This window comes from Vicugna pacos, chromosome 13 (assembly GCF_048564905.1).
Source record: "Vicugna pacos chromosome 13, VicPac4, whole genome shotgun sequence".
Classification (NCBI taxonomy): domain Eukaryota; kingdom Metazoa; phylum Chordata; class Mammalia; order Artiodactyla; family Camelidae; genus Vicugna; species Vicugna pacos.
The window spans coordinates 40,756,235-40,768,423 of record NC_132999.1 but is presented as its reverse complement, the minus strand read 5'-3'; the positions used below and the strand labels follow the sequence as shown (position 1 = coordinate 40,768,423).

General features: G+C 44.2%; 1 protein-coding gene across 1 annotated transcript in view; it reads right to left on the bottom strand.

Annotated features, from left to right (window-relative positions):
* GNL2 (G protein nucleolar 2) overlaps nucleotides 1–12,189 on the bottom strand; it is a 20,288-nt gene extending 8,099 nt beyond the window's left edge. Inside the window, exons 1-8 of the mRNA XM_006212672.4 lie at nucleotides 11,996–12,189; nucleotides 10,272–10,356; nucleotides 9,264–9,358; nucleotides 7,519–7,658; nucleotides 4,735–4,919; nucleotides 4,153–4,219; nucleotides 3,081–3,239; nucleotides 2,414–2,527 (exon numbers count right to left, since the gene is read on the bottom strand). Of these exons, the coding sequence (XP_006212734.2) occupies nucleotides 2,414–2,527; nucleotides 3,081–3,239; nucleotides 4,153–4,219; nucleotides 4,735–4,919; nucleotides 7,519–7,658; nucleotides 9,264–9,358; nucleotides 10,272–10,356; nucleotides 11,996–12,059 (909 nt within the window). The 5' untranslated portion in view covers nucleotides 12,060–12,189. The remainder of the gene's footprint in view (nucleotides 1–2,413; nucleotides 2,528–3,080; nucleotides 3,240–4,152; nucleotides 4,220–4,734; nucleotides 4,920–7,518; nucleotides 7,659–9,263; nucleotides 9,359–10,271; nucleotides 10,357–11,995) is intronic.

Sequence of the window (12,189 nt, the reverse complement as noted above, 5' to 3'; positions counted from 1 at the left end):
GACTGAAATCAAGAGGACTGACCAGCGGAGGGTCTGTGCAAACAGTCACACCTCTCCATCCCCTCCCCACCTCACGCAGCGTGGGCACCCAACTTCTCCACCCCAGAGCCTTAGGAGATGATGACTTTTTCCAAAACTCTTTATTTTCTGGAAATATCTTTAATTTTCAGACCTCAAAGGGACTCTAGATTTAGCAATAACAGTAGCTGAAGGCAAGCGTTCCCAGAGTGATTAGTTGAAAGTCTAAATATTTACTAGTAAGACCCTCAAGGCCCTACTCCCACTCAGTTCCCAGAAGCCTGGCAGCCAGGCCCATACACCCTGAGCTGGAGACTGGACAACTCCTTTCTAGGGAGACTCACAGGCCCAGGAGTAAGACCTACAGATGGTGAAGTCTAGGGTGTCCCCTAACCAAATACAGTGAAGTCTATCATTCAGCCAGTCCACCTGCTGCATAAAATTTCTACTGCCTTTTTTTTGGTGTCTCACACTTAAATATGAATGGAGAACCAAGAATAAACAGGCATCTGAAGTGACTTTGGTAGCATAGATAGAAAAGCAAACTTGGAGGAAACAGAGTCAATGTAGGACAATGTAGAGAAAAATTTCAAAACAGCATCAGCAGCATCGTTTTCGGAGACAGGGAAGCTAGCGTCCCCATGAAATAAGAACGGGCTGTAATGGGGGGCAGGGCAACTTGGAGTTAAATAAGAGATCTCAGAAATTACAAATTAAAAGTGAGAGGCAAAATACATTTTGCGATAGAACAGCTAAATGACCGAGTCACGGAAATGGCCCAGAAAATTGGGCAGAATGTCATAAATGTACTGAAACAAAGAAGTGATAGGAAACTTCAAGAATTTAACCAGGAGACAAAACCAAATTCCTCAATGAGAAGAGAGATGACTTGGGGTGGAGGGGGCAGCGGTTTGCAAGAAGTATTATAGAACCAGCATCAGACAAAGCCCCCCAACGCCTAGCTCACAGAGCGACACAAAGCCCTTCTTAAAGCACGTCATTAGCAAACTGCAGAACAGGAATTTTATTTTTTAAGGATCCCAACCACAAAGGATTAGGAGTCAGAGTGGCCTCAGATTTCACAACGGCAACTCCAGAAGCCAGAAGACAATGCAGTGGTGCCTTCGACATCCTGAGAAGAAATCATGTGAGGGCAGAGTGAAGACATTTCCAGAACGCAAGGTCTCAAAAGATGTTCCTTCTAAGCACTCCTTCTCAGGAAGCTTTTGGAAAACACGTTCCATCAAGAGGAAGGAGAGGAAACCAAAAAAGGAAAAGGGATCCAGTGAACAAGGGAGCCAACACAGGATGCAGCCTCGGGAATTCTCAGGTGACAGTGAAAGGGAATCGCAACAAGAAGAGCCTGCAGCTGCCGGGGAGCCGCCCGTCCCGCCTGGACGGGAGGTGCCAGACATTCTGCAAGTTCCCACTCCACCAGGGGATCTGCGATACGTCAGTGACAAATAAAACAGACCTACTCAACACCAGACAAAGATCCTGTTAGAAAGGAATTAGAACCATAACACCATGTGGATCAGAGGGGACTGACATTTCAGTCATAATGACATAAACACTGAATGAATAATAGTTTAGCCGAAGTCATATAATAACACGAGGAGAGAAGCGGGAGGGGAAATGTGTGGAGGGAGGTCGGAGTGAGACACCTGATCCTCCTTTTTCATAGCAGAAACTTATTAAATACCTAAAACTGGGACTTCCTTCTGAGCACTGCTCAGGAAGCTTTTGAAAAACATGTTCCGTCAAAAGGCAGGTGGAAACCAAAAAAGGTGATAGACGAAGAAACAGAGTCATAAGCATGTATAAAACATACACAATACCAGCGGTACCAACTCTGAGTCGGAAGCCCTTCTTCTGGGAAGTCGGGAGGGTGGGACAGAGGACACGTGTCTTTTGCTAGAAGCCAGGTAGGATGGACTGAACACAGGACCACAAAGTCTCAGGCCAGAACGCTGAAGCGGCGACACCACCTGTTTGTGTGACTCCCTGACCTTTGACTGGGAATCTGATGCTGGAGTTTGGCAGGGTGCCTTCCAGGCAGAGGGGAGAGAAAACTGCATGGCCCTGAGAGCCCAGAGTGGGGAACATAGTGTGGGGAGGGGATCCATCGTCAAGCAGAGGCTGGGCCACCAGGTGCCAGGGATACAGCAGAAAGGGAAGCCATGGTGGTCAGGGATCGGGGTACAAGCTAGAAAGTATTTCCAAATCTCTTGTGATCCTGAGGCTCTGAGTTTTTACATCTCCAGGACACTTCGTTCTCATGACTGGGAAGATGTAGGGAGTGAGGCTGGCAACTTTCTGACACATCCTGGGAAGAGAAATTCTCATACAGACCACACCAGGAGGACTCCAGGAGGAACACGTCTAGTCTCAATACCTTTCCAAACTGCCGCAAAAGCTGAATAAAGGCTCCTTTGCCAAAGGGGTTAGTAAGACTTGCATGGAAAGCAAGTGTCGGGTAATCCTGGGAGAGGACAGCAACCCATCGTTTCTGAAGGGAGAAAAGAACAGCAGCTGGTAAGTTGCAACCTGTTTACTTACAATACAGGAAGAGCCAGAGCTTGAATGACAGGACAGCACTTCAAATACACAGTCGCCTAAGGAAAATGTTAGCTGTAATTCTTTGAAATATTTCTTTCAAGTATGACAGTTAATGCTTTGTCTTTTGTCTTATAAACACAAAACAATATTCTAAAAATGCCTTCATTGCTACTAAATACAATTAATGTAACATAATGTGAAACAGGCCAGGGGCTGTGGCAGCTGCCTCTTCTGAAGGGACATACGTCACTCATCCCGTGGGTACCACAGCTGTCCCATTACCAACCACTGGAGGATCAAAGGGGACTTTCGTCATCAGTGAAACCCTCCTGAGTTCTGTTTTCAATGAGGACACTTGAATGACTGCACTCTCAATAGCGCAACACACTTTAACTGCTGCCCCCAGCCCGGCAACCATGAAACTGACTGACTTCCGGACAACCCACGACCTGCGCGAGTTGCGTGGCCTTGGCCGTCTGTTTTGGATTGGCAGCTGTACTTACTGTTGCCCAGGTCGGAACAAGGTCACATTTGTTGAGAACAAAAATGAGGTGTTTCCAGGGTTTTTCCTTTTTCAAGTAAGTCTCAATGTGAGGGGAACGGGTACCCATGGGATCTCTGGCATCAAGAACTTGAACCACAACATCTGACGAATCTATCACCTGCAAATTCAGAGAGGCAAAGTGACCTGCTACAGGACAAGGGCAAAATGAAAGAGAGATTTAAGGGAACTTGGGAAAAATGAGGAAGGAACAGAGATAACCTCAAAACAGCCTTATGAGGAGAGCCGGTTGCAGCCAATCCCAAAGCCCAGTGATGAGTATTCAAACCAGCATTTTCATTCTGTGGGTATTTGCAACTTGTTGTATTTCAAAGAGAACAAGTTGGATAAAACCAGTCTCACTGCATGACTACTATGCATTATTGAGCGGAACCACTAACTTCTCAGACTTTTAAGTTTCTATGTTACAGGTTTTGTGTATTTTACAAAAACTAAAAAAATTTAGTTTGCTTTCATAGTACGAGTTTCCTACTACGCTACCCTTTAATGACAAGACTATGCCTGAGAGCCTTTGTTACCGAGAATATTACTGAAGTGTGGACCTAAAACTCAGCTAGTTGAGGAACACTGGATCAGGACTCAGGATATACAAAGCCTCTTCCCTTAACCACCTGCGTGAGCTGGGAGGCTTGCTAGACGTGCACTGTCATCTAAAAAAAAAGAGAGAGCTGAACTAAATCACTCAGAACTTCTCATGCAGCTCTCATCACGTTTAATAAATCGAAACAGGAATATCACTTTAGCAGGTAATCCAAAGAAATACTGACAAAGAATATATGAATCTACATAAGGTGGCTGTTACTATTATACGAGCAATAAAAAAATGCAGTCATCCAGAACAACGGTAGTATGTGCGAGGCCACGTCCGTCCTGGTTTCTCCGTCGGGGGAAGAGGATGGAATGGGCAGTCTGTGCTTTACCTGACAGAGCTTCAACACTCCCATGTCAGCTTTCTCACAGAGGACCACAAAAGCCGAAGGAACCACTCAGTAAGAAAGAAGTTAAAGTCTTACCTTGTAGAGCTCTCCCCATATCCTTCTGGACTGCCCTTTTTTATATATCTCTTCTTGGGCTTCATTTCTAAACAAGAAAGCACCCAAAGTGAGGAACTGGAGCACAAGAAAGGTTAAAAGGATATTCCAGGGAAAAATCAACAAGTACCAAGGGAAAAGGATACTGAAACTAGCTGAACATGGACCAAAACCAAAATTTAAAAAGTGACTCTATCCAAATCCCCGTCAACAGATGAATGAATTAAAAAAAAAAATGTGGTGTATACATAATTGAATACTGTCAGCAATAAAAGTGAATAAAGAACCGATACAACACAGGTGACCCTGAAGGCGTTATGCTAATGAAATAAGCCAGATACAAGAGGACAAAAGTCGTACAAGTGCATTTAGAGGAAGCGCTATTCAAGAGAGCAGTCAAACTCGTAAGAGGCAGAAAGTAGAAAGATTTTTCTAGTTAATGGAAGAGACTAACTCTCCATCTATGAGTTAAATGACCGAGCTTCTTGCAGGTAAGAAAGTGTGAAGAAGATGTCTGTTGCAGGAAAGCAAGTGCTGAGAATCACACGAACTTCAAAACCGTACCTCACACCAGTGTCTTCGGCTACCAAATCACGATCCTTGCCCTGGTCATAACTCTCAGTGGACACTTCTGCATTTTCTACAAGTGACTGCATATCACTTGCAAATAAATTCGGTCGCTTCCTCTGCGCTTTAGGGCCAAACGTAGTTTCAAAGCTTTCAGTATCGAGAATGTGCACCTTTGAGTTCTAAACAGAAAGGAGAATTACAGGTAAAACTAAGCAAAGCACTGAGAAAAAGCTGAAAGTTCAAAACCTACCTGGGAAAGGCTTTCTGCTTCTGTTTTGGCGAAGCTCAAGCCATATCAAAATCTACGACATGGGTGCAGCCTGACTGCAAATCAGAAATGCTTATTTAATTCGCAGAAACACTTGTGTCCCTCTTCTGAAGTTCTGTAAGCTCCCTTGGAGAAATACAGAAGTAATACAAATAGTCAAAGCAAATATGAAAGCTGTGTAAGACTTGCCAAAAACTCTGCTTTATTTCATTTATCATAAACTCCAGTCAAATGTAATTTAGGCTACAATGATGAAAATGAACTTCTCTTTTCTGACCTTTTTTTTAAAGCTTTCAAACAAGTGCATAAAATTCGCCAGATTCACAGATTTTGTCAAGGACAATCATGCTCAAACTTGTGTTTTGTTTTTTTTAAACCAACTGTAAATGCCAACTTTTTCTTGGAAGTTAATTTCTTTCATGGCTAAAAGGAATTGCTTGTTTTGTAAGATGCATTTTAGTTTCAGATAACATTTTCCCTAATTTAGGTAACGTTTTTATTAAATGCACATGGAAAGTCTTCAGATGAAAAACATCTAGCAAAGGTCCAAAATAATAGTTTAGATGTGATAAAAGGAACCTGATACTAACTAGAACTTGATGTGCCTGTAAAGGAGTTACGGGCATAGGAATTTTTGAAGCAGGATAAAAGTCAAAGTCTGAGTTAGGATCTATCACGTAACAGAATGTTAACAGCCGGCAGAGAATATCTTCAAAAAAAATCACCCTCTGCCCCTCAGTACAAGCTCCTCTGTAAGCACCAGCTACTTACTAAACACGAAAGACAGAACAACCCCTCAGCTCCTGAAGATCTATAAGCTATTAACATCTTCCCAGATTCCCTAACCCACTTCTTAGTTTCGTTTTACTCACTACCCTCCAACAAGGAAACATCCCCAAACAGAACTGTCATGTTTCACGTGAGAACTAGGTTCTAATGCCACTGGGAAAATTATGACCAAAATTATCCTTAAAAACCTCTTAATCTATAAAGCATCGTATACATGGGTCTGCGCATATAAACCTATACCTTGGTAAGTACAAGGCAGTAATGTGCAGTATATAATAAAATACACGTGCAAAATTAGTTATAGTATTCTGACTGCAATATTGCTCCAGAAACACAGTAATTATAATGCACATACAGGTGAATGTGCAAAAGTTAAAAGCATATCTGATCTGACTCCACCGTGCAGCAAAACTCAGAATGAGATTTTATAACAAGTAGTAGGTATCACACTGAAATAAAACAGGTAAGGGTTTTTCAAGGCCAAAGCAGAACACTCATCAGTTACTCTAAGTACCTGTCTGCACCAAAATAATGCTGACTGCCGCAGCTGCGGACCCTTCACTCTACGTATCAGACATTTAAGCACTGAATTTTAGAAGCACTGAACAACTGGTATGGGCAACAAGGCAATAAATCCATAATAGAACTTCTCTGTTCTTCTCATAAACAGGATTCAATAGTTTGTGAAGAGATAGCTTTAGGGAGAACAGACAAAGAGAAGAAGGGAAATGAGCAACTTATCTGCGGTTCATGAATTACACTCATCTGTTTCCCTGAAAGAAAACAGCCACTCCACTAATAGGTGCCATTCTTCTAGTCTGTCGTAAAACAAAGCATAATTGACAAAACCTGAGGCAATAACAGGCCTTAAGCTTTTTTTTGGTTCTGCAAGTAAACACTTCTCTTTGAACTGTTTAATCCATGTATGCATGTCAATGTCCTCTTCCCCTCCTCATGTTGGAAGGGAGATCCGTGCTGTACTTACGTGCATTTCTGGGAATTACAATTCAATGCAAGTAAAAACGTGCAGGCAAACATTAGGCCACCTCCTTGGATCCGTGTGAAACTCATTCCTCTCAAGCCAGATTCTGTCCCTATTCTCCTCCAACTTCAGTGATTAGCAACCAATCTGACCGGCACCCTTTCCTTCAGCTGAAAAGACTCTCCAGGGATCTCAGAGAAGCTGAAAGTACTTAACTCCAAAGGTCTCCCTCCTACCAACCCAGTCCTAATTCTACATTTCCCCAAAGTTTGATGGCTTTACCACTTAAACAAGTTTGCCTACCATATACATTTAGAAACAGTGTTGGCAATAGCCACGATCTATTTAGCTCTAGTTGGATGGTGGCCTACGTGCTTGCTAGGTGCCAAGAGCCTTAAGGATGTTTCATCTGCATCCAAAACACCTGAGGAAATGGGTCATCTTGACTTTCCAGTTGGGGAAGTGAAAGCTCAGGGAGAAAGCTAAGGCTGCAGAAGGGATAGAGCAAAGACGGAAATTCAGGTTGGACTCCAGAGCCTGTGCTTTGGTCCACTGTGCTACTGAACCTCCCTGGCAGAGTTCGATTCGTACTAGAGATGAGAGCGCTCACAAAGGCGAAAGGCAAAGTCTCGGTAAGCCCATCGGTCCTGCACCAGGCACTATTCTCTACCGGAAAACAAGAGACAAATACGGTAGAGAGGGATCTGCGTGGAGTTTGCCGGGACATCCCCCATCTTACATGAGGCCGGATTCGATCATGGAGAAGAGACATGGGTAACTTGCTTTGCTTCATGACAACTTTGTACGGATCCTTCAAGACTGTGTCCATTTCCTCTTGAAATTTTTGTAATGATGACTGCTTAATCACACGTGTATTTCCTGTTTCACAAAAGAATGTTGCCATTTAATAAATAACTCCTTTTTGCTTCTGCACCCACCTTCCCAGTGACGCAGTGAAAGGCAAGGTTTTAAATTCCCCTCTCACCCGCACACCTGACACACCCATCCCATGGAGCCATTTTCAAACTTAAAAGAAGAAAAAAAACAAAATCCAAAAACAAAAAAACTGCCTTTCCTGCACTTATACACGATTAACTAATCCACCAACCGAGACACAGAGAGCATTTCAATAGTTTTCCAAGTCCAATTTCCTGACTGGATGAAACTGAAAAACAAACATCACTGAATGGAACTGAGATGTACAAATGTCCTACTTTCTGCTAGATCTGGAGCCAATCACAGCTGATGTGTCAGTGCACTCAGAGAATCCCAAAGCACGGAACCTAAGAGTCACAACTACTGTGTTCAGAGAAATGAGAGTTTGAAGAGACTACTGGAGAACCAATAAAGCCATGCAAGGGCACAAAATAAAGCTCTACAGCACTACCTAGAGAATACCTTGGAAGTGACAGAGCCTGAAGAACACATTCACTAAACAGCGTGCTGCAGCACAAATGCCAAACTCAAGGTGACGACGACTACAATGGCGGCGACGGTGACAGCGGCCAATGCTTATATGGTACTACTTGCTAGACACCATTCTAAGCACTCTGCATACAGTATTTACTCATTTAATTACCACAACAGTCCTATGAAATGGCTGCTATTTTTTAATCTTCATTTTACAGATGGAGAAATTGATGAACAAACTTGCTCACGGTCACAGATACGGCAGAACTAGGGTTCAAACCCAGGCGGTCTGGCTCCAGAGTCACGGTCCCTTGCCACCATGCCAAACGCCTCCCAAAGGAGTTCTCCTGGATACTTGTCTGTGCTGCAGTTTCCTAGGGGGCATCCGTCCCATCAAAAGATGCAAGAGATCTTCAAAGGTAGTTGCCATCTGCCTCCCAGCAGAGGTCAAATAGCAGGCAGCAATGGGGTCTGACCATCTGACGTGCCCACACGCCTGGCAGCGGCTAAGGGAAAGGCTGAAAGCCCAGGCTGAAAAGGTAGAGTTTCCAAAGGAAGAAATCCTGCTTCCCCTGCGCCTCTGGAGATACTCTGCTCACTCCTGGGAAGGACCAACGAGAGGTCCTTTCACTGGCACTCAGTCCGAATACAACCCCATCAGGAAAAAGTGTTTCAGAGGAACTTCAGGCTAAGACACTTCCTCTTCAAGCTAAAGGCACAAACAAACCTGCAAGGCACCTCTTCAACAGTAACCTCTCCCAACAACCAGAAATTAAGAGATGAGAGTTCCAAGGTCTGAGCACGCTAGTCATTAAGGATGGTCACATCTGTTTAAAAGGGTTCACTCACAATCAACAGTGATGAGCTCTTTTCAAAAGAAGTTATTTACAAAAGCCACCCCTGCTACTTTTCTCAGCATTTTTCCTGCTGCAGGGACTCGGCTCACCCCTTTCTCATACAATCCGTGACAGCTTCCCTCACCCCAGACACCAGGCTTTTAGACACCTGAACAATCTGTCTTTTTCCATACGGCACACATTTCCCAGGACAAAGGCAGCAGAGGACAATACTCACCAAACCACTTAATGTTTGGCTCCACTCTCGCCACTGTGCCGGAAGCCACCGTTGACTGATACTGCAGGGGCTTAACCACTTTACCACGGCTGTTCCTAAGTTGAGAAAATAACAGATTTTGGTTGATGACAGAAGAAAGGCAACGGCAAAGTTGGGTTTACAGAATACCCTTCCCTTCAAAAGGACCTCCCCAGCGCCTGCCCCAGTTTTAAATGATCATGAGATACAGACTTTGGTAAACAAGAAGTACTTCTACATTCGAAACAGACTGCCCAAAAGCCATTTAACCTCTTGCAACAGAGCACGTAATGATTTTCGCTCTATGAATAACAACTAATGCCCATGTTTAAAAATCTGTTTACTCTTTATTTGCTTTAAAAAAAATCACATACTTGAGTCTTTTGGGATAATTATTTGAAGGCTGGTTTAAATGAATTTTAAGTAGAGGGTGATTTATGCTGGAACTCAAAATTCTAAAACAAACTGCAGAGTAGGTGACTAAGGCAGATTAAGTTCATTGACGTTTGTGTTTCAGACACATCTTTTAGAAGGGATGAAGAATCCAATTACCAAACAAATTAAGACCAGCTTGCAAAATGCCACACTCAGCAGGTCCCTGTGGTAGAGGCTGCCTCAGCAGAACTCAGCGTTGTGATGGGTTTCCAAGTGCCACAATGTTGTGATCTAAAGTTTGGCATCAAAAAAACAACTTTTCTGGCTGCCTTCATGACACCGTCCTATCTGCTTTGTTAAAGCAGATACCTATTTGATGGGTATTTACCTTGAGATTTAACAGGTCATCGGTAGAGGCAGAGGCTGTGAGGGGCAATACTTCTAATTGCTGTGGAGGACCGTGACATAATTCAGTCTCTCATACAAAACGATATTTGACAATACACTACTCCTGTCTGGGGAGAGTAAGGGTGGGAGTATCAAAGGCCTGACGGGTGTCTGCTACGAGTCAAGGGCACGCAAGGAAGGGCAGAGGACAACAGTGGCCACACTCACCTGCGCTCCTTCTGCCTGTACATATTCAGGCGTCGGATTGTGGCCCGGTCCCTCATGTTTTGGCCTCCTGCTCCCTGCACCCGATCTAGAAGACACAGGAGAACCAGCAGGTCTAAGTATAGCTATTGCTTCAGACACACCAACTAGTTCACTCAAAGTAGGCTAGCTACCACCTCACTGCAAAATCTCCACTTTCTTAATACGCTGCTCCAAGAAAATCATTACCAGAAGCGACACGGTATGATAAAGCTGATCTACTCTCGAACCCTCAATAGGATTGTTTGATAATGATAATAGGTAATATTTCTGAGCCCTCATCATGGCCCTGTGCCAGCCACATTATAGGCATCATCTCATGTAATCCATACAATAATCCTACAAAGGGACACATTATCCCCATTGTGCAGGTTAAGAAACTGAGGCACGGAGGGCAGACACCTTGCACAAAGTCACAAATGGCAGAGCCAGAATTTGAACCATAGCACTGAATCACCATCTGTGCTTTTAACCACTAAGACACCTACCTCTGTGTCTCAGTTTAAAACCTACTGAGTGCCTGTTCTGTGCAAAACATCATGAAGACTATGGCTATAATACACAAGCGTTCCCGAAGGACCAGTTTCTTAATTTCCTAATGTTTAATTTTGGTTTAATCAACAGCAAAATAGATAGTAATCTTTGCCTCACATCTCAGAGAAAGGACAAACTGGCATCATAATATTGGCCTAGCTTCTCATTTGGGGATCCCTTCAAGACACCTGTCTACCCTCGAAGTGATGCAGTAGAAAACAGGCTGAGATGACAGACTGGTGGCTCTACGACTCACTGTGCCAAATGTGACAAGAAACATCCCCTATTTTGGCTCAGTCTCTTCAACTGTGACATCATGATCTCTAAGGGCCTTTTGGGGTCTAAGATTCCAGTCTACACACATTAAATAATGTATCAGCAATTCAGGGAAAACATTCGACATGAATTAAAGTCAAAAACTTTAAACCATATTTTAATACGTGTTAATAACTAAACCCAAATGGAAGGGACTCCCCCAAAGGCTATCTTGTTCATCCTCCAGTGGAACCTCCACAAAATTCATACACCTCCAAAAATGTCTTTACTGAAATGATTGTATTTACGTATCTGTAGAGTTTTCTATGCATTTTACTGGATGGGATGACTTCAAGAGCCAAATCTACAATCCCTTTCTCATTTAAGTGGTCAAAGCTAAGGTGCAGGCAAGTGTGGTCAAGAGTAAAAGGTCAGCGGGGTTGGTCTCCAACACTTTCAGTCCGACTCTGCCTAATTCTAGCAATTCCTTGAACTGCAGAGCTGGAATCACACGACTGAACTATACTGGGGGAAAGGCTTCAAAACCTGACACACACAGGAACACAAGAAGAGGTCAAGTTTAACTGCCCTTCCAACTCAAAGTTTCCCAGTCTCTGCACCTCACAGTTGGAGACTCCCCCAGGCTGCAGGCCTGAGTGTTCACTCTTCCCGGCTTTAGATCTGGTACCTGGCATCTAGCTTTGACAGGTGTGCAAAAGTCAGCCCTCCTCAGTACCTCCAAACAGGAGATCATCTTCTCCCTTCTCACCCCCAAGGGCCACTGCCTGAGGTCACTCCAAGCCATGCCACCCAGGGTCCCTCCTCCCGCTGGGTCTCCTCGGAGCCCTCCCCGCAAGCTTCCTCCAAGCTCCACCCTCCGCGAACCCCGCCGCCTGTACCGGGATTTGTGCTGGCCTTAGACGGGTTGATGGAGCTCCGTCCTTTGTACTTGGGCTTCACCATCTTGCCGACAGGACGGGGACCGGAGCGCTGGGTCCAGCCTATGTCGGGTAAAAGAGCTCGTAACTTCCCAGGCCAGGCCGAAGTGACCCGCCTGAACCACGCTGGACCACGTGTGCGGGGCTACGTCACT